This window comes from Oryctolagus cuniculus, chromosome 13 (assembly GCF_051225735.1).
Source record: "Oryctolagus cuniculus isolate XC-2025 breed Fujian yellow rabbit chromosome 13, ASM5122573v1, whole genome shotgun sequence".
Classification (NCBI taxonomy): Eukaryota; Metazoa; Chordata; class Mammalia; order Lagomorpha; family Leporidae; genus Oryctolagus; species Oryctolagus cuniculus.
Window position 1 is genome coordinate 1,675,001 of NC_142879.1, and position 20,491 is coordinate 1,695,491.

The 20,491-nt window shown below is 64.7% G+C and overlaps 1 protein-coding gene across 7 annotated transcripts in view; it reads left to right on the forward strand.

The window, feature by feature from the left end:
• RGL1 (ral guanine nucleotide dissociation stimulator like 1) overlaps window positions 1-20,491 on the forward strand; it is a 192,632-nt gene that overhangs the window by 150,603 nt on the left and 21,538 nt on the right. For all 7 annotated transcript variants that reach the window (XM_070055004.2, XM_089311969.1, XM_089311967.1 and 4 more), the window contains 3 exons: window positions 13,644-13,828; window positions 15,784-15,908; window positions 16,960-17,175. In XM_070055004.2, the coding sequence (XP_069911105.2) occupies window positions 13,644-13,828; window positions 15,784-15,908; window positions 16,960-17,175 (526 nt within the window). The remainder of the gene's footprint in view (window positions 1-13,643; window positions 13,829-15,783; window positions 15,909-16,959; window positions 17,176-20,491) is intronic.

Sequence of the window (20,491 nt, forward strand, 5' to 3'; positions counted from 1 at the left end):
ACACATATACACATGTCCCAGTGCAGTCAGGGTGTGCACAGGAGAGTGAGGGACACACACACACACATCCCAGTGCATGACAGTGTGTGCACAGGAGAGTGAGGGACACATACACACACACACACATATACACATGTCCCAGTGCAGTCAGGGTGTGCACAGGAGAGTGAGGGACACACACACACACACACGTGTCCCAGTGCAGTCAGTGTGTGCACAGGAGAGTGAGGGACACACACACACACACACAGACGTCCCAGTGCAGTCAGTGTGTGCACAGGAGAGTGAGGGGCACACACACACACACACATGTCCCAGTGCAGTCAGGGTGTGCACAGGAGAGGGACACACACACACGTCCCAGTGCAGTCAGTGTGTGCACAGGAGAGTGAGGGGCACACACACATACACACACGTGTCCCAGTGCAGTCAGGGTGTGCACAGGAGAGTGAGGGACACACACACACACGTGTCCCAGTGCAGTCAGTGTGTGCACAGGAGAGTGAGGGACACACACACACACACACGTGTCCCAGTGCAGCCAGGATGTGCACAGGAGAGTGAGGGACACACACACACACACACACACGTGTCCCAGTGCAGTCATTGTGTGCACAGGAGAGTGAGGGACACACACACATACGTGTCCCAGTGCAGTCATTGTGTGCACAGGAGAGTGAGGGACACACACACACACACACACATACACACACGTGTCCCAGTGCAGTCAGTGTGTGCACAGGAGAGTGAGGGACACACACACACACACACACCAGTGCAGTCAGTGTGTACACAGGAGAGTGAGGGAGACACACACACACACACGTGTCCCAGTGCAGTGTGTGCACAGGAGAGTGAGGGGCACACACACACACACGTGTCCCAGTGCAGTCAGGGTGTGCACAGGAGAGTGAGGGGCACACACACACACATATCCCTGTGCAGTCAGTGTGCACAGGAGAGTGAGGGGCACACACACACACACATACATATACACATGTCCCAGTGCAGTCAGTGGTACAGGATGGAATGCGTGAGTGGGAGCCCGGGTGAGGACTTGGCCCTGAGGGTCGTCGTCTTGCTGGGAGTCCCAGGCAGGGGCCCAGAGCCAGGATGCCCGTTCACGCCTGATGCAGCGTGGGCAGAGCCTGTGAACCCCGGGCCGAGAGAACAGGGAGGAGTGGTGCGGTGGGAGCCGTGTCGTAGCTGCTGCAGGGGAGGGGAGAAGGGGCAGAGTCTGTCACGGCAGGTGTTGCGGCGGCCCGTAGGGCAGTGGGGGCCAGGTCAGCCGGGTCGCGGGACTCGGGGGCTGGGGCTGGTTTTGACAAGGCATGGAGAGCTGCTGTGTCTCGCTCAGGCAGCGGGCAGGCTGCAGGCTGCAGCTCACTTCTGTGGGGGTGGCGAGGGCGTTGGCAGGGTGTGCCGGCTGCAGGTGCTCCCGGGAGGAGGACAGCGGCTGTGGAGGGCGCCTGGCAGGGCAGCGTGGGCCCTGCGTGTCTCCCGCTGACGCTGAGCTCGGGGTGGGAGGGCCAAGGGGGGGCTCGTTGGGCTCCCTCCTCTCACACAGAGGTTGGTGCTCTGGGACTGGACGAGGGCCGGCGGAGAAGAGTCCACAGGCAGAGCCAGGGTGCCCGCTGGGGTTGGAGGAGGTGAGGAAGAGGGGTCGGGAGCCGAGCGCTGTCGTGGGCAAGGAGAGAGCAGCAGCTCCGTCCGAGCAGAGTGAGGGACTTCAGGGATGCGTGGCCAGCTGCGCTCACTGGGTGTGGACCTGGGGAGTGGGGCTGGGGGTCAGGAGAGAGTGCAGGGAGCACCACGCGTCTGGCTGCAGGATTTGCCGCAAGGAGAGGGAAGAGGGTGCTCTGGGGACGACAGATTTGCATTTTGTTTCGTTGCGTCTGTCTTCAGAGTGCCATCCGGGCCTCCCATGTGGGTGCAGAGCCCCGCTGCTTTCCCAGGTCGTTGGCAGGGAGCTGGAGCGGAAGCGGAGCAGCCGGGACTCTACCAGCAGCTCCTCCGGTGGTGGCGGAGCCTGCCGCAGCGCCACACCGCTCAGTATTCATTTTTGGGCTGGAAGGCTGGCTGGTGATCCTTGGGCACTTCAGAGGTTCACCTGCAGGAGCCAGGGATGTGGGAATTACAGAACGGGGGCTCGTTCTGACGCCGCATCGGGCTCTTCCTGGCTGGGCCATAATGTTCCAGAAACCCTGACAACACGGTGTGGGCAGTCCGGTTCCAGGAGCAACATCTGTGTGTCCCAGAGGGCCCTGGAGAAGTGTTTGGAGTGTGGAGTGGTGGTGAGGGCGTGGTCGGGGCTGTGCCATCAAAGCCGGGAGACGCAGTGTGTGTGGAGCTGCGGTGACACTGATTTGGGTTGCACCGTGAGGGCTAGGTGGGCGGGGCAGTCAGCCACAGGAAACATTCCTAGGAGCCGACAGTCTGATCCTACAGGGGGCTGGGCTGGGCGCCCTCCTGCTCCAAGCGTGGACGTGGACCGGCGTGCGTGGTGGACGTGCGGCATTGCAGGCCGCCCAGGCTGCCGGGTTAGGACCTGCGTTGGAGCGAGACCCCCGCATGGCTCGTAAGCACCCTAGAATCTGAGAATTATCCATGCAACAGAGAAGGGCCTTCTTACGGCAGCTGTTGGAGCGCGTGTGAGAGCAGAGATCCCTCAAGGGCCGAGCGGCCAGCTCGTGAGTGTGACCAGGACCCGTGACCACATTCGGAGATGAGCGTGCTGTGTCTGCACAGGAGCTGGCGCTCGGTGGCCACGGAGCTCTCCAGGGCTAGCAGGTGGGGCGGTGCTGTGGATGGGCGCGCTGGGCGAGGCAGACGCCAGGGCTTCGCTTGTTGCTTGAAGCCCGCTCAGATCTCCTGGGCACCCGGAGCGCTGCCCTGGCTGGAGCGGCAGCACAGCCGTCTGAGGGCACTTAGCCCCCACAGGGAGCCCCCACCCCCGGGCCCTCGGGGACAATGGTCCCTTCCCAAGCCGCACAGCGCTTGGGAGAAAGTTCCTGACCCTTTTCTTCAGACTGCGTTGCCTGTTTAAAAAAGTTGTGCCTGCTGCAGATACGCCTCCTGACGCCAGAACGGGCAGCTGTGTGCCGCGGCTGCGGAGCGCCGCAGGCCCTGGCCGCTGCCCGCGCCCGGCCCTCGCCATCTCCTGCTGCTGCTCTGGTGCTCTGCAGCCCACTGCACCACTGTCCTCGGCCCTCTCTGGGAGGCTCCGCTGCCCCCGATCCGACCTCAGCGCCCGTGGCGCCCAGGCCCGCGTGAAAAGCCTCTTTATTTTGGAACGGCCCGTGCTTGTCAGAAGAGCAGTGTGATGATTCGGAAGTTGACGTGCGAATGCAGGGCTGTGGCAGCTCCGTCCCCTGGAGCCATGTGGCCCCCGCTCGGCCACTTCACCCTTGGGTTCCGTTTCTTCACCGGAAAACCCGAGGCGCCTGGTCTCTGGGGTCCTTCGGGGCTCCCCGGCGTCTAAGGCAAAGCTGGGCGGGCTCCGGGCAGGCGGCCGTGCTGCCTCTCTGTGTTGCATGAGGATGGAGGGAGGCTGATGCGCTGCCGTTCGCCGAGCCCCGTCGCTGCTCGCCGTGCTGGGCAGGCAGAGCCGGCTGAGGCGCCCTCGGCCCTCCCTGCTGTGACCTTCTCTGGGGACCCGGCGCGGTCTGAGGAGGCAGCAGCCCGTCCGGGGCGCACCTGTGTGGAGGCTGCGGGCGCCCTGCTGGGCTCAGCCCTGAGAGGAAATGCCCGGGTGTTGCTTTCTTGGGCTCTCGCTGTGAAGCAGAGGGTGACCCTTCACTCGATACAGGCCCCAGGTACCAGGGTAGCAGTTGTGTTTCTACATGCAGATCTAAGCAGCCCGCTAGATGTTTAAAGAATTTTCCAGAAGGAACACGTGGAAATGCAGATGAGGCCTCCTAGGTGCAGTGAAAGGAGCGCTGGGTGCCACAGCGGCGCCCACGTGCATGGCGCTCCACCCCAGCCCTGAGCGTGCCCTGTGCAGCGTCGGGGGCCTCTGCCTGCCTGGCCAGAAAAGTCCCCGGGGTAAAGGACTCAGTCTGCCAGGCTTCTGGGTACCCAGGGGTGTGGTGAGGTGCCCAGGGGTGTCAGGGGTGTGGTGAGGTGCCCAGGGGTGTCAGGGGTGTGGTGAGGTGCCCAGGGGTGTGGTGAGGTGCCCGGGGGTGTGGTGAGGTGCCCAGGGGTGTCAGGGGTGTGGTGAGGTGCCCGGGGGGTGTGGTGAGGTACCCAGGGGTGTCGGGTGTGGTGAGGTACCCAGGGGTGTCAGGGGTGTGGTGAGGTGCCCGTGGTTGTGGTGAGGTGCCCAGGGGTGTGGTGAGGTGCCCAGGGGTGTCAGGGGTGTGGTGAGGTACCCAGGGGTGTGGTGAGGTGCCCAGTGCCCAGGGGGTGTGGTGAGGTGCCTGTGGGTGTGGTAAGGGGCCCGTGGGTGTGGTGAGGTGCCCAGGGGTGTGGTGAGGTGCCCAGGGGTGTCAGGGGTGTGGTGAGGTGCCCAGGGATATCAGGGGTGTGGTGAGGTACCCAGGGGTGTCAGGGGTGTGGTGAGGTGCCCAGGGCCCAGGGGGTGTGGTGAGGGGCCTGTGGGTGTGGTGAGGGGCCCGTTGATTCCAGGGTTCAGAAAGGCCAGTGTTGAGGAACTGGGAACCCCAGCTGTGAACAGGAGACAGCGTCTGCCCACATCCTCCTGCTGTCTTCCGCGTGACAGACGCCGTGGAACGATGCCATGTAAACCAGGCAGAAAAGGGGATTTTGCCTGGAGCAGAATGATTCGGGCGTTGAGTTCCCACTGTAACCATCCTGAGCGTCTACACCGTAAGTCTGTTCTCTGAAACGGGCACTCGTAGCACATGCATCATACACCCATGTGCACACATGCTAACGTCTGTACGCAGGACATGTTAATGTGCATTGTATAGCGTACATGTATGCGCATGCCAACGTGCATGGTACACACATGCATGCTAACATGCATTGTACATGTGTGTGCACACACTGGCTGCATTATGCATGTGCGCACATGCTAACATGCCCGGAAATGGTCTGTGTGCTGAGGGGGAGGAGGGCAAAGAACTGTGCAGAGCTAAGACTCAAGACTGGGGGAGTGGAGGGCTTAACGTGGAAGGGGCAGGGAAGAGACCTGCCCCACACACCCAGCGCACGTGGTGCTAAGGTGGTTAGCGTTCTACCTTCAGGGACGTGGGTCACGGTGTCACCGGGTCACCTGCAGCATGGGGACACTGCGTGTGCGCTCTGCCAGGCACCGTATGTTCGCTGCTTCCGTGACGCCCACGATACCCTGACCGTATGTTCGCTGCTTCCGTGACGCCCACGATACCCTGACCGTACGTTCGCTGCTTCCGCGACCCCCACGATACCCCGACCGTACGTTCGCTGCTTCCGTGACCCCCACGATACCCCGACCGTACGTTCGCTGCTTCCGCGACCCCCACGATATCCCGACCGTACGTTCGCTGCTTCCGCGACCCCCACGATACCCCGACCGTACGTTCGCTGCTTCCGCGACCCCCACGATACCCCGACCGTACGTTCGCTGCTTCCGCGACCCCCACGATATCCCGACCGTACGTTCGCTGCTTCCGCGACCCCCACGATATCCCGACCGTACGTTCGCTGCTTCCGCGACCCCCACGATACCCCGACCGTACGTTCGCTGCTTCCGCGACCCCCACGATACCCCGACCGTACGTTCGCTGCTTCCGCGACCCCCACGATATCCCGACCGTACGTTCGCTGCTTCCGTGACCCCCACGATATCCCGACCGTACGTTCGCTGCTTCCGCGACCCCCACGATACCCCGACCGTACGTTCGCTGCTTCTGCGACCCCCATGATACCTCAAGATGCTGTCCTCATTTCCAAGGCCCGTCGCACAGCAGGGGTCTGCATGTGACCCCTGCTTCCTGCCCCGCTCCTGTCCCTCAGGCTGCTGTCCCAGGTGCCCAGTGACCCCTGCTTGCTGTGCGGCACTGCTGCAGGGGCCGGCGCCCTGGGAGTCACCGTGGGGACGTCTCGTGGCGGATTCCCTATGACTGCCTCATGTCTTCTTGCTGAATGGACCCCTACAGCTGCTGGCCCCGTGGAAGCTGGCGGAGCCCCACAGGGAGCAGGCGGCCCCCTCCCGGACCTGGGGGTTGGGGAGTGAGTTGCTGAGGTCCCTGGAAGACGATCTTGGGGAGTGCAGTGTCGTACAGTGTCGTCTCTCCCGAGAGCCGGGATCCGTGGCTGCTCAGTGGGAACCATCCCTGGTTAGCATCAGACGTACTTTCATAATTGTCATGACGACTGCACTCTTCTGCCCATTCTGCACGTGAGAAGCCCGAGGTGCAGGTTGAGGAATGTGTCCGAGCTCATACGGTGAATGCATGTGAACAGCTGTGCAGCAAACATGCAATACAGCCAGTACCTAAAGTGGACACATGGCAAATGCACACGTACAGTGAATACGGTGAACGTGGATATATAGCAAATACACACATACAGTAAGTACGTGCATGTGCATGGCAAGTACATACAGGCACACCGTGAAGACACACACAGCGATTTACATACCAGGAGCACATACGTGTGCATGTCAGTACATACACACGGAGTGAACACTACATACCACGAGCACATACATGTGTATGGTGTGTACATACATGCACACAGTGAACACTACATACCAGGAGCACATACATGTGTGTGTTCAGTACATGCACGTGGTGAACACTACATACCACGAGCACATACATGCGTGTGGTGAGTACATACGTGCCCACAGTGAACACTTACATACCAGGAGCACATACATGTGTATGGTGAGCACATACGTGCCCACAGTGAACACTTACTACCACGAGCACATACATGTGTATGGTGAGTACATACGTGTGTGCAGTGAACACTTACATACCACGAGCACATACATGTGTATGGTCAGTACATACATGCATGCAGTGAACACTACATACGACGAAAACATACATGTGTATGGTGAGCACATACGTGCCCACAGTGAACACTTACATACCACGAGCACATACGTGTGTATGGTGAGTACATATGTGCCTGCAGTGAACACTTACATACCATGAGCACATACATGTGTATGGTGAGTACATATGTGCCTGCAGTGAACACTTACATACCATAAGCACATACATGTGTATGGTGAGTACATACGTGCCCACAGTGAACACTTACATACCACGAGCACATACATGCGTGTGGTGAGCACATACGTGCCCACAGTGAATACATGCATACAGCGAGCACATAGGGAGTACATGCACGCAGTGAGTGCATGCAGTAGACACATACAGTGGGCACATACGTGTACGCAGTGAGCACATGCACACAGTGAGTAACTGAGAGAGCTGGGCCAACCCCGGCCCAGTCTGCACGTGTGGCCTCTGCCTCTCTCTCGCTGATAGAAGAGAGATGTTCTGAGCTCGTGGTCTGGGGTGAGACAGGAGTGCAGGGGTGAGACGGGAGCGCAGGGGTGAGATGGGAGCGCGTGGGGTGAGACGGGAGCGCAGGGGTGAGATGGGAGCGCAGGGGGTGAGACGGGAGCATGTGGGGTGAGACGGGAGACAGGAGCGCAGGGGTGAGACAGGAGTGCAGGGGTGAGACGGGAGCGCAGGGGGTGAGACGGGAGCGCAGGGGTGAGACGGGAGCGCAGGGGGTGAGATGGGAGTGCAGGGGTGAGACGAGCACAGGGGGTGAGACGGGAGCGTGTAGGGTGAGATGGGAGCGCAGGGGTGAGACAGGAGCGCAGGGGTGAGACAGGAGCACACAGGGTGAGACGGGAGTGCAGGGACGGGAGCACAGGGGGTGAGACAGGAGCGCGGGGGTGAGACGGGAGCGCAGGGGGTGAGACGGGAGTGCAGGGGTGAGACGGGAGCACAGGGGGTGAGATGGGAGCGCAGGGGTGAGACGGGAGCACACGGGGTGAGACGGGAGCGCAGGGGTGAGACGGGAGCGCAGGGGGTGAGACGGGAGCACACGGGGTGAGACGGGAACGCAGGGGGTGAGACGGGAACGCAGGGGGTGAGACGGGAGCGCAGGGGTGAGATGGGAACACGGGTGAGACGGGAGTACACGGGGTGAGACGGGAGCGCAGGGGTGAGACGGGAGCACACGGGGTGAGACGGGAACGCAGGGGTTGAGACGGGAGCGCAGGGGTGAGACGGGAACACGGGTGAGACGGGAGTACACGGGGTGAGACGGGAGCGCAGGGGTGAGACGGGCGTGCAGGGGTGAGACGGGAGCACACGGGGTGAGACGGGAAAGCAGGGGTGAGACGGGAGCGCAGGGGGTGGGACGGGAGCGCAGAGGGTGGGACAGGAGCGCAGGGGTGAGACAGGAGCGCAGGGGTGAGACAGGAGCGCGTGGGTTCTGGCTCGCCCTCTTTCCCGCCCACGGCCCCTGCCCTGGCTGCCTGGCTGCTGGCTTCCCCATCCTGCCTTCACCCCTCTCAGGGTCCTACCCCTGCTTTCCACCAGGGCCAGAAAGCGACAGGAGACTAGAAGGGTGCAGGGCGCGCCCCCCTCGGGAAGGGCGTCTGGCTGGGGTCTCGGCAGCCCCTCTGCGAGGCCGTCCTTGGAGGAGGGGCTGCCTGCCTTCCCTGCCTGGTGGGAGAGAGCCTCTGGCCTGGAGGTGGTTCAGGTCGCACTTGGCCCACCTGCGGCCGTCGCGTGCTGGAACTCTCACCGCCTCCGCCTCTGCCCCGCTCGCTCGCTGCGTGCGGCTCTGGGGTCAGCTGGGCGTCAGAAGGCCCTCGTGAGGGTTTGCTCGCCCTCAGGTCCTTTGCCCCCGCTGCCCCCTCCCTGTCCTGCCTGTCTCGGGGACGCGCCTCTCGTGACTGCGCTGCGAGCCTCCGTGGGGTATGTCCCTGCCCCGGGCTCCGAGCCCTCGCTGGCAGGGTCTCCCCACTGCTGTGCCGGGAAGGGTGTGCAGTGCAGCTCTGTGTGCTGCCGGGAGTGCCCGCGGCAGCCAGCAGTCCTCGGGGCCCCGCCCAGTCCCCCCCTCCCCCGCCTGGCCCCCACCCGGCCCCGCCTGGCCTTGGATGGGGAGGTTCCTGCCCCGTTGCGGGTTCCAGACGAGGTGAAGGCCCACGGTGGTCCAGGCTGAGGGGCAGGAAGCCGCCCTCCTGGTCCCCCTGTGCTCTCTCGTGGTTTTGTGCGGTTGCTTTCCTTATTGACACGACAAACGTTTCCCACCTGTCCCTGCTACTCGCTCTCCCGAGAAGGGAAGCAGAGACCTAAGCTGCCGCGAGCCCCGGGCCGTCCCCCACCCCTCACCCCCCCCCGCCCGTGATCTGCCGCGGCCACGCAGAGGGCACGCCTGCTGACCTGCAGAGCCGCCGCCGCCTCGTGGGGACGTGCAGGTTCTGGGTAATCCCGTGCCTGGTCGCAGAGAGCCTCACTGGCTGCCTAAGCCAGGCTGTGGCGAGGTCGCCTCCACAAAGGGTAAGACGGGTAGACGAGCAGAGCTCACGAAAACCGTCAGCTGAGAGGACAGACTGCACCCAGTCCCTGCTCAGAATCCCCGGGTCGTGCCGGCCTGCGGCCTCCACTCAGTGAGCTCATCACAACGTGCCTTGTAGTCTGCCCCTGCTGTGTGTGCACGGACATGCACATGCAGGCCCGATGTGCACGCACACACAGGCAAGGGACATACGCTGTGTAACTGTGTGCAGTTGGGATGTCGGCCTCCCAGGAGGCCATGGTGCGTCCACCCCACGGGGCATGTGCTCAGGACACAGCGGGGAGAGGTGTCCCTGAGACAGGGCCCAGCGCAGGAGGCCGTGGTGCATCCACCCCACGGGGCATGTGCTCAGGACACGGCGGGGAGAGGCGTCCCTGAGACAGGGCCCAGCGCAGGAGGCCATGGTGCGTCCACCCCACGGGGCATGTGCTCAGGACACAGCGGGGAGAGGTGTCCCTGAGACAGGGCCCAGCGCAGGAGGCCGTGGTGTGTCCACCCCGTGGGGCACATGCTCAGGACACGGCGGGGAGAGGCATCCCTGAGACAGGGCCCAGCGCAGGAAGCCATGGTGCGTCCACCCCGCGGGGGCACGTGCTCAGGACACGGTGGGGAGAGGCATCCCTGAGACAGGGCCCAGCACAGGAGGCCGTGGTGTGTCCACCCCGTGGGGCACATGCTCAGGACACGGCGGGGAGAGGCATCCCTGAGACAGGGCCCAGCACAGGAGGCCGTGGTGCGTCCACCCCGCGGGGCACGTGCTCAGGACATGGTGGGGAGAGGCATCCCTGAGACAGGGCCCAGCGCAGGAGGCCGTGGTGCGTCCACCCCGCGGGGGCACGTGCTCAGGACACGGCGGGGAGTGGCATCCCTGAGACAGGGCCCAGCGCAGGAGGCCGTGGTGCGTCCACCCCGCGGGGGCACGTGCTCAGGACACGGCGGGGAGAGGCGTCCCTGAGACAGGGCCCAGCGCAGGAGGCCGTGGTGCGTCCACCCCGCGGGGCACGTGCTCAGGACACGGTGGGGAGAGGCGTCCCTGAGACAGGGCCCAGCGCAGGAGGCCGTGGTGCGTCCACCCCGCGGGGCACGTGCTCAGGACACGGCGGGGAGAGGCGTCCCTGAGACAGGGCCCAGCGCAGGAGGCCGTGGTGCGTCCACCCCGCGGGGCACGTGCTCAGGACACGGCGGGGAGAGGCGTCCCTGAGACAGGGCCCAGCGCAGGAGGCCGTGGTGCGTCCACCCCGCGGGGCACGTGCTCAGGACACGGCGGGGAGAGGTGTCCCTGAGACAGGGCCCAGCGCAGGAGGCCGTGGTGCGTCCACCCCGCGGGACACATGCTCAGGACACGGCGGGGAGTGGCGTCCCTGAGACAGGGCCCAGCGCAGGAGGCCATGGTGCGTCCACCCCGCGGGGGCACGTGCTCAGGACACGGCGGGGAGAGGTGTCCCTGAGACAGGGCCCAGCGCAGGAGGCCGTGGTGCGTCCACCCCGCGGGGCACGTGCTCAGGACACGGCGGGGAGAGGCGTCCCTGAGACAGGGCCCAGCGCAGGAGGCCGTGGTGCGTCCACCCCGCGGGGCACGTGCTCAGGACACGGCGGGGAGAGGTGTCCCTGAGACAGGGCCCAGCGCAGGAGGCCGTGGTGCGTCCACCCCGCGGGACACATGCTCAGGACACGGCGGGGAGTGGCGTCCCTGAGACAGGGCCCAGCGCAGGAGGCCGTGGTGCGTCCACCCCGTGGGGCACATGCTCAGGACACAGCGGGGAGAGGCATCCCTGAGACAGGGCCCAGCGCAGGAGGCCGTGGTGCGTCCACCCCGCGGGACACATGCTCAGGACACGGCGGGGAGAGGCATCCCTGAGACAGGGCCCAGCGCAGGAGGCCGTGGTGCGTCCACCCTGCGGGGCACGTGCTCAGGACACGGCGGGGAGAGGCGTCCCTGAGACAGGGCCCAGCGCAGGAGGCCATGGTGCGTCCACCCCGCGGGGCACGTGCTCAGGACACGGCGGGGAGAGGTGTCCCTGAGACAGGGCCCAGCGCAGGAGGCCATGGTGCATCCACCCTGTGGGGCTCCATGTGCGTCCAGTGGAAGACCCACACTGGTTTTTACAGACGTGCGCATTTGCATGGTAAATGGTTGTGCATAGTCACAGAAACATCTGGAAGGATGCCCTGCAGAGTGGTGACAGGTGGTCTCAGGGCAGGCTCAGAATCAAGGGGCAGGAGACACTTTGCTTGTGTTGTCTGTGTGTGTTAATGAGATTTACTTTTGCAATAAACAGGAGGTTTTGTGATTTTAGAAAGAACGTGTGTGGGTGGTTAAGGAGTTAGTGTCCCTGGGGTGTGGTTCTGCCTTAGTGCCGGAGGTGCCGCGTGGCTGCCGTCCCTGTGCCTCTGTGCGGTGCGTGCTCTGCTCCGTGTCTCGGCGTCCTGCGGCGTCATGGAGGGAGTGTGGCGCCACGGGGCTCACCCTGCCCCCCTGCAGGCGCTGTGCGAGCTCGCGTCCCCGCGGTCCTGCCGTGCCCTCCCCACTCCTTGGGAAGGAGGAGAAGGTGGTTGGGGGAACGCCGTGTGCCTTGAACGCGAGGCGGCCAAGTGCCGCTGCTGGCTTCTCTGCCGAGTCAGGATGTAGGCGTTGGTGAGGAACGCAGAAACAGCACGAGCCACGGGCGTCCCTCAGGACGTGGGGGTCTGTGGGCTTCTCCCCTCGTTCTGTTTCTCCCAGAGCCCAGTTAACTCCTAGCTTCTGGAAGGGAGTGAAATTTTTTTCTGTTTGAAATGCAATGTTACAGAGAGAAGGAGAGACAGAGAAAGAGATCCTCCCTCTTCTGGTTCACTTCCCGGATGGCCACAAAGGCTGGAGCTTGGCCAGACTGAAGCCAGCAGCCAGGAGCTTCTTCCAGGTCTCCCACATGGGTGCAGGGGCCCAAGCAATTGGGCCATCCTCCACTGCTTTCCCAGGCCATGAGCAGGGAGCTGGCTCGAAAGTGGAGCATCCGGGACTTGAACCAGCGCCCACGTGGGAGGCCAGCACTGCGGACAGCCGCTTTAACCGTGCAGGCCCCAGGAATGGGACTTTTAAAACGGTATTTAATGTGCAGCAAAGGTTTGGAGAGCGTGGGTGGTCGCCAGCATTGGTGGTTTCCTGTCATTTACTTGGGGTGTAGACAGCTGAGCATTGTGGGGACCCAGTGGAGTACACTGACCTGAGAGCAGGTGGCGCAGCGGCCTGCCTTCTGTCGGGCTCCCGGGACAAGTGCTCACGCGGGGAGAGGTGTCCCTGAGACAGGGCCCAGTGCAGGAGGCCATGGTGCGTCCACACTGCGAGGCACGTGCTCAGGACACTGTGCTGCCGGCAGCCTGGCAGAGGGGCAGCAGAGTTGAGTAAACCGGGGTCTAAGGAATCATCGTGTGACGACGGTGATCCTGACGCTTGCTAAGAAGATTTTTTTTTTGGCTAAAAGCTTTCTGTCAGTTAGGTCTTTATAAAGGGCAGGTGTGTGTCTCGGTCCGCTTCTGCAGCTGTCCCCGGGGGCTGTGGTGGGGGCTCTGAGCCCGCACCCTCTCCACGGGGCACAGCCCAGCAGGTCCCTGAAGCCCTCCTGGATTTGCAGTACGGACTGTTTCTGCCTGCTCTTCTGTCTCCTCCCTGGCCTGAGGGCTGCCTGCCCAGGGACCTGCCTCCTCCTGGGCGCTGAGCCCCGCCCACCCACGGCTTCTGCCGAATCTGTAGAGACCTCACCTCCTTCCCCTCTCAGACTGGAATTGGAGAGACAGAGGGGAGTTCCCTGCAGCTGTCTTGGTGTTGGCGCTGCACTGGTGATCTTTGTTGTGTGTGTGGGTTTATCTTTTCCAGATGGATTCTGGCTGCTGGAAGTACATTTTGTGGTCCTGGCTTGAGCACAGGTTGGAAAGTGCTGTCCACTGTGTGCATGGCCGTGAGGTGGCCATCAGAGCTCACTGAGTCTCCTGCCCCGGCTGGGTTTTTCCTGCCCTCAGTCACCGTGTGCAATAACCAAGCGTGGCAGCCTCCTTCCAAGTGCTTATGCTCCCTGAGGTTCCCAGGAGCCCTGGGACGGTGGGGTCCTGGCTGCCCCAGTGCCCCCCAGCTGGGTGCAGTGACACCGCCCTTGTCCCCACAGCGCCATCGCGTCCATCCTGAGGGCCTGGCTCGACCAGTGTGCTGAGGACTTCTGGGAGCCCCCTCTCTTCCCCTGCCTGCACCGGCTGCTGGCCTACCTGCAGCGGGCCATGCCGGGCTCGGACCCAGAGCGGAGGGCTCAGGGGCTGCTGGAGCAGTTCCAGAAACAGGACGTGGAGACGGACAGTGAGTACTGCTGGCCTGTGGACCCCGCCCGACCCCGGTGGCCCAGCGGGACCTGGCTGCCTGGGGCGGGTGTGGTGCAGGAGCCCCAGGTGCCCGCAGGGCTGCTCGCGAGGCCCGACCCCTCCCAGCCCGCTCCCTCGTTGCACAGGTGAGGAACCCGCGGCTCACGTGGGCTGAGTGCTCGCTGTGGGTTTCCCACGACTGCTTAGCTGCCCAGCCTGCACCTGCTCGCGCTGCCACTTCCCCAGCCCAGGGTGAGCCCGTGCCAGGCGGCCAGCCCTCCCCAGCAGGCAGGAGCGCATCCAGCTCCACCCCTGCCCTCCCCAGAGCTCGCAAAAGGGCTTCCCCTCCCACACGTGAGCTCTGCCAGCCAGAGCTCGTCACCCCGCACCTCGGCAGAGGAAGTCTCTGGGGCTGTTTCTTCCCAAGTGACTGCAGTATCGGGGACGCCCCTGCACGCCGTGGGGGGCTTGGCGCGCTCAGGCTTTGAAGGAGGTCGGGTGTGAGGGCTGGGGTGGGGCCGTGGCCGTGGCAGCTGACCCACTCGGAGCCTGTGGCAGAGTGTGGTGGCTGATTTCCTCGGGGAGGGAACGGGAACGGCTCGTCGGCACAGAAGCTCCCTGGGTGCCAATGAAAACAGGCTGATGTCCATGCAGTGCCCTGAGCGCTGCCCACAGGGCGCACTTGCAACTCCAGCCCCTGCCGCCCTCGCCCACGTGCGCCCCTCAGTGGCAGCTGCCGGCCGGCCTCAGGACTGCCCCCGAGCCAGGGTGCTGGGTTGGCCACACCCACGAATGAGCCTGTGTTCAATGTGGACAGTTTTCTTCAAGAAAGCCCCCAGCCCTGCCTGCTGAGTGCAGGGGTCCTCCCTGGGGCAGGCCAAGCCTTTGCACCCATGAGCCTCTGCGCTGTCCACATGTGTGGGGCAGCTGGTGAGGGCGCGTGAGGCCCACTCGGAATTCTTGTTGGGACCTGGATGTACTCTGCTGCACGAGAGAGTGCCAGGGCTGTGTGTAGGGAAAACGGAGAAGTCACCTCTGCAACGTGCTCCACACTCCTTCAGGTCCTCCCGTGTGTGTCCTGGACTCCAGGGGCAGGCCGGGACCCCGCCTCATTCTCAGTCCTAATCCAGCCCCCTCTGCGTTGGGATCACCCACGGCGTGGTCAGGGGCAAGTCCCCGTCACATTCCCGCCACCAGAGGGCGCAGGCACCACTTTCCCCCTGAACCCAGAACAGTCCACCCCAGCTTGGTCCAGGATGCCCCAGATTCTTCAATTCCACAAAGAGAAACAGCTTAAAAAGCAGCACACACATCTGGGGGGAGGTGGCTCCCTGGACCCCACCTCTGCTGAGACAGCAGGGAGAGGAGGAACCGGGAGGCCCAGGGCACACCTGCTCCAGTCAGGCCTCTCCTGGGTGCGAGTCCAGCGGTTTTCTGCGTGCCCTGGGGCTGTGCCCATGTCTGTCCATTGGTGATGGCTGTGGCCAGGCTCCCCTGCAAGCAGCTCTGTGCAGTCTGAGGATTCTGTAGGCTCTCTGAGAACCGAGGGCTTCGTGAGCGTGGCTGACGCCAGAGTGGCCCGGCCCACCCACGGAGACTGCCTCCTTCCTGCCCACTGCCCCAGGCCTCTCTTCCAAGAGCTCCCCCTGCCCCGCCCCAAGAATGATGTGTCTGGGCCTAGCAGTTAGCTGGGCTAGTCCTGGAGCTGATCCTTCGGCGTGTTGAGGATGTCGCCGTGCCTGGCTCTGACCTCGGCCTAGGACCCAGGGGTTTGTGTGTGGTGGCCCGACGCCCTGGGTACACGCAGAGACGGAGGCCCGTGCCTCCCAGACCAGGCCGACTGCGCCTGCTCTGCCCCCTGTTGGTGCTCTCTGCTTAGCCTTAGCTGTCCAGTTCAGCCTGAGCAGTTCTCTGCTGTGGCGCAAATCGGATTCTTTTCCCGCATGTGAGCAGACGGGCCTCCCACCACCATCTCCTTCTGCCTGGAGGAGGAAGAGGGGCTGGAGGCCGGAGGACCGGCAGAATTCACCTGCTTCTCGGAGGACCTGGTGGCGGAGCAGCTGACCTACATGGATGCGGTATGTGTTCTCCGTGGCACCAGGTGGGGAGGCTGGGCAGGCAGGCCTCCCTGAGCCGTCCGAGAAATTCAGGCCGAGTTCCTGGAGTCTCGGGTGGAGGCGCCTTTTGCTTGAAGCTCTGGACGGGGTGAGAAGTGAGAATTCTAAGCCCGTGGAACCAGATCTGCCCGTCCCGTGGTATTTCCCTCCTGTAGGCCCACAAATACTTCAGGAGCTGAGCTGTTCACTCAGAGGACCGTGCAGGGGTCAGAGCAGACGCTAGGAAAAGGCCGAGTCTGGGGCTCGTGTCCACGTGTGCTTCGTGTGTCCACGAAGGCCGGGTGCTCTGGCAGCTGTGCGTGACTGCGTCAGTCACAGCTCACGGCCCCACGGAAGCAGAGAGGCCTGTGGGCTGTGTCCGGCCTCAGGCTGTCCGCCTGTCTGTCACCACCATGGCCCAGCAGGTGGCAGAGTCCCCTGCTCCTCGCGTGGGCAAGTGAGAGTGACCTGCTCGCGTTTGCTCTCGGCTTCCGCGATCGGGAGTGTAACAGGAGCACGGAGGACTTTGCAGGCCCCTCATTCCAGAGCAGACCTGGCCCCACGTCCACTTCCTCGCCCTCCCCGGGAGGCGCTGGATCACCCCCTCCCCCCGCCCGGCGCTTCCTGCTGTGTTCATGTCGCAGACAGAGTGCGCGACATCGGCCGGCGTGGTGTGCACCGTGCCCATCCTCTGCCCCGGAGACGGTTCTTGGCGTGAGGGCCGCGGACGCACCAGGATGTGATCTGGAAGCTAAAATGACCCCAACCACTGCTTTCTTTCCCTTTTTATTTTTTCTGAGTCGTAGTGTGGGTTTTACCTGAATTTCCTTTCGATTTCCTTGCTTGTTGAGCAGGCCGAAGAGCTGGCGTAGTCTTTCTGACCTCTGCGCTCGTGAGGGACGGTGTGTGCTAGTGGTTTGACCGCAGCTGGAATGGCCACCAGGAGGCAGGGAGAGGGCTGCGTGCCCAGGGTAGGGGCTTTGCTGGTGCGAGGCCCGCGCCGCCCTCACAGCCCTGCCCTTGTCTCTTCCAGCAACTCTTCAAGAAAGTGGTGCCCCACCACTGCCTGGGCTGCGTCTGGTCGCAGCGGGACAGGAAGGGGAACAAGCACCTGGCGCCCACGATCCGCGCCACCATCTGTCAGTTCAATGCGCTCACCAGGTGTGTCGTCAGCACCGTCCTGGGCGGCAGGGAGCTCAAGACCCAGCAGAGGGCCAGGGCCATCGAGAAGTGGATCGGTGTTGCTCATGTGAGTCGCAGGGTAGCCGCTGCGGGGGCCGCCCGAGCTCCGAGTCGGGGCTCTGGCCGTGAGGGAGGCTTGCGGCATGCTACTGTAGCTTCAGAGAGGGAGAGGGAGAGAGGGAGAGGGAGAGAGGGAGAGGGAGGGAGCGAGGGAGCGAGGCAGGGAGGCAGGTGCCGTCTTCCCTTGGGAGCAGGCTTATTTCTCCTGTGAGACTGGTGTCCAGCCCACTCCTGTGCACTGGGTGCCCCACCGAGGCTGTGGCACCTGCAGCACCAGCTGTTCCTGCCACGCCCTCTGCCCTCTGCCCTCTGCCCTCAGCGTGGTGCAGGCTTGTGGCCGGGCAGCACCCTGGGCCGAGCTTCATCCCAGCATCAGTGCCTGTGCCTGGCCACTTCCTTGGGACCCTGGTCTGTGTCTAAGGGCTGCACACCCAGATCTCATTCAGGGTGTACTCATCCCCAGAGCCTGCTCAGCTCCTGTTGTACCTCCATGAGAAAGTGACAGCATCCAGGCAGGCGGTCACCAGTGCTGGGTGAGCCCTGACCCCGTGAGCTCCTGACCAGTGTGAGCCCCGCCCCCTGTGAGCCCCGCCCCCTGTGAGCCCTGCCCCCTGTGAGCCCCGCCCCCTGTGAGCCCCGCCCCCTGTGAGCCCTGCCCCCTGTGAGCCCCGCCCCTGTGAGACCCGCCCCCTGTGAGCCCCGCCCCCTGTGAGCCCTGCCCCCTGTGAGCCCCGCCCCTGTGAGACCCGCCCCCTGTGAGCCCCTGACCCCGTGAGCTCCTGACCAGTGTGAGCCCCGCCCCCGTGAGCCCCGCCCCCTGTGAGCCCTGCCCCCTGTGAGCCCCTGCCCCTGTGAGCCCCTGACCCCGTGAGCTCCTGCCCAGTGTGAGCCCCGCCCCCTGTGAGCCCCTGCCCCCTGTGAGCCCTGCCCCTGTGAGCCCTGCCCCCTGTGAGCCCCGCCCCCTGTGAGCCCTGCCCCCTGTGAGCCCCGCCCCTGTGAGACCCGCCCCCTGTGAGCCCCTGACCCCGTGAGCTCCTGACCAGTGTGAGCCCCGCCCCCGTGAGCCCCGCCCCCTGTGAGCCCTGCCCCCTGTGAGCCCCTGCCCCTGTGAGCCCCTGACCCCGTGAGCTCCTGCCCAGTGTGAGCCCCGCCCCCTGTGAGCCCCTGCCCCCTGTGAGCCCTGCCCCTGTGAGCCCTGCCCCCTGTGAGCCCCGCCCCTGTGAGCCCCGCCCCCTGTGAACCCCGCCCCTGTGAGACCCGCCCCCTGTGAGCCCTGCCCCCTGTGAGCCCCTGACCCCGTGAGCTCCTGACCCCGTGAGCTCCTGACCAGTGTGAGCCCTGCCCCCTGTGAGCCCCGCCCCCTGTGAGCCCTGCCGTCTGAGCCCCCGCCCCCTGTGAGCCCCGCCCCCTGTGAGCCCCTGCCACTTGTGAGCCCTGCCCCCTGTGAGCCCCCGCCCCCTGTGAGCCCTGCTCCCGTGAGCCCCTGACCCCATGAGCTCCTGACCAGTGTGAGCCCCGCCCCCTGTGAGCCCTGACCCCTGTGAGCCCCGCCCCCTGTGAGCCCCACCCCCTGTGTGCCCCGCCCCCTGTGAGCCCTGCCCCTGTGAGCCCTGCCCCCTGTGAGCCCCGCCCCCTGTGAGCCCCGCCCCCTGTGAACCCCGCCCCCTGTGAGCCCCTGACCCCGTGAGCCCTGCCCCCTGTGAGCCCCGCCCCCTGTGAGCCCCGCCCCCTGTGAGCCCTGCCCCCTGTGAGCCCCTGACCCCGTGAGCTCCTGACCCCGTGAGCCCCTGACCCCGTGAGCTCCTGACCAGTGTGAGCCCCGCCCCCTGTGAGCCCCGCCCCCGTGAGCCCCGCCCCCTGTGAGCCCTGCCCCCTGTGAGCCCCAGCCCCCTGTGATCCCCCGCCCCCTGTGAGCCCCCGCCCCCTGTGAGACCCGCCCCCTGTGAGACCCGCCCCCTGTGAGCCCCTGACCCCGTGAGCTCCTGACCCCGTGAGCTCCTGACCAGTGTGAGCCCCGCCCCCTGTGAGCCCTGCCCCCTGTGAGCCCTGCCCCCTGTGAGCCCCTGACCCCGGGAGCTCCTGACCCCGTGAGCTCCTGACCAGTGTGAGCCCCGCCCCCTGTGAGCCCTACCCCTGTGAGCCCTGCCCCCTGTGAGCCCCGCCCCTGTGAGCCCCGCCCCCTTGAGCCCCGCCCCCTGTGAACCCTGCCCCCTGTGAGCCCTGCCCCCTGTGAGACCCGCCCCCTGTGAGCCCTGCCCCCTGTGAGACCCGCCCCCTGTGAGCCCTGCCCCCTGTGAGCCCCTGACCCCGTGAGCTCCTGACCCCGTGAGCTCCTGACCAGTGTGAGCCCCGCCCCCTGTGAGCCCCGCCCCCTGTGAGCCCCTGACCCCGTGAGCTCCTGACCCCGTGAGCTCCTGACCAGTGTGAGCCCCGCCCCCTGTGAGCCCTGCCCCCGTGAGCCCCTGACCCCGTGAGCTCCTGACCAGTGTGAGCCCCGCCCTCTGTGAGCCCTGACCCCTGTGAGACCCGCCCCCTGTGAGCCCTGCCCCCTGTGAGACCCGCCCCCTGTGAGCCCTGCCCCCTGTGAGCCCCTGACCCCGTGAGCTCCTGACCAGTGTGAGCCCCGCCCCCTGTGAGCCCCGCCCCCTGTGAACCCTGCCCCCTGTGAGACCCGCCCCCTGTGAGCCCTGCCCCCTGTGAGCCCCTGACCCCATGAGCTCCTGACCAGTGTGAGCCCCGCCCCCTGTGAGCCCCGCCCCCTGTGTGCCCCGCCCCCTGTGAGCCCCTGCCACTTGTGAGCCCCGCCCCCTGTGAGCCCTGCCCCCTGTGAGCCCCCGCCCCCTGTGAGCCCTGCTCCCGTGAGCCCCTGACCCCATGAGCTCCTGACCAGTGTGAGCCCCGCCCCCTGTGAGCCCCGACCCCTGTGAGCCACGCACCCTGTGAGCCCCGCCCCCTGTGTGCCCCGCCCCCTGTGAGCCCTGCCCCTGAGCCCCGCCCCCTGTGAGCCCCGCCCCTGTGAGCCCCTGCCCCTTTGGGTCCTTTAGGGAGGCGGTGGGATGTTGCAGCCATTCAGGGAGGGAACCAGCAGATGGAAGCGTGCGCGCGCTCTCTCTCTCTCTCTCTCTCTCTCTCACCTTCAAGTAAGTTAATCTTAAAGAAAAAGCAATTTTATTTGAAAAGCCCAGCCTATTTTGGAAGCACAGGTGTGCCAAGGTGTTTCTGGATGTTTGTGGTTGCAGGGCAAGCCAATTTGAAACCACATGAATGTGAATAAACATGTTTCCCCTGGGCTACGGCACAAAAGCCAAAGCTGATCACTTCAC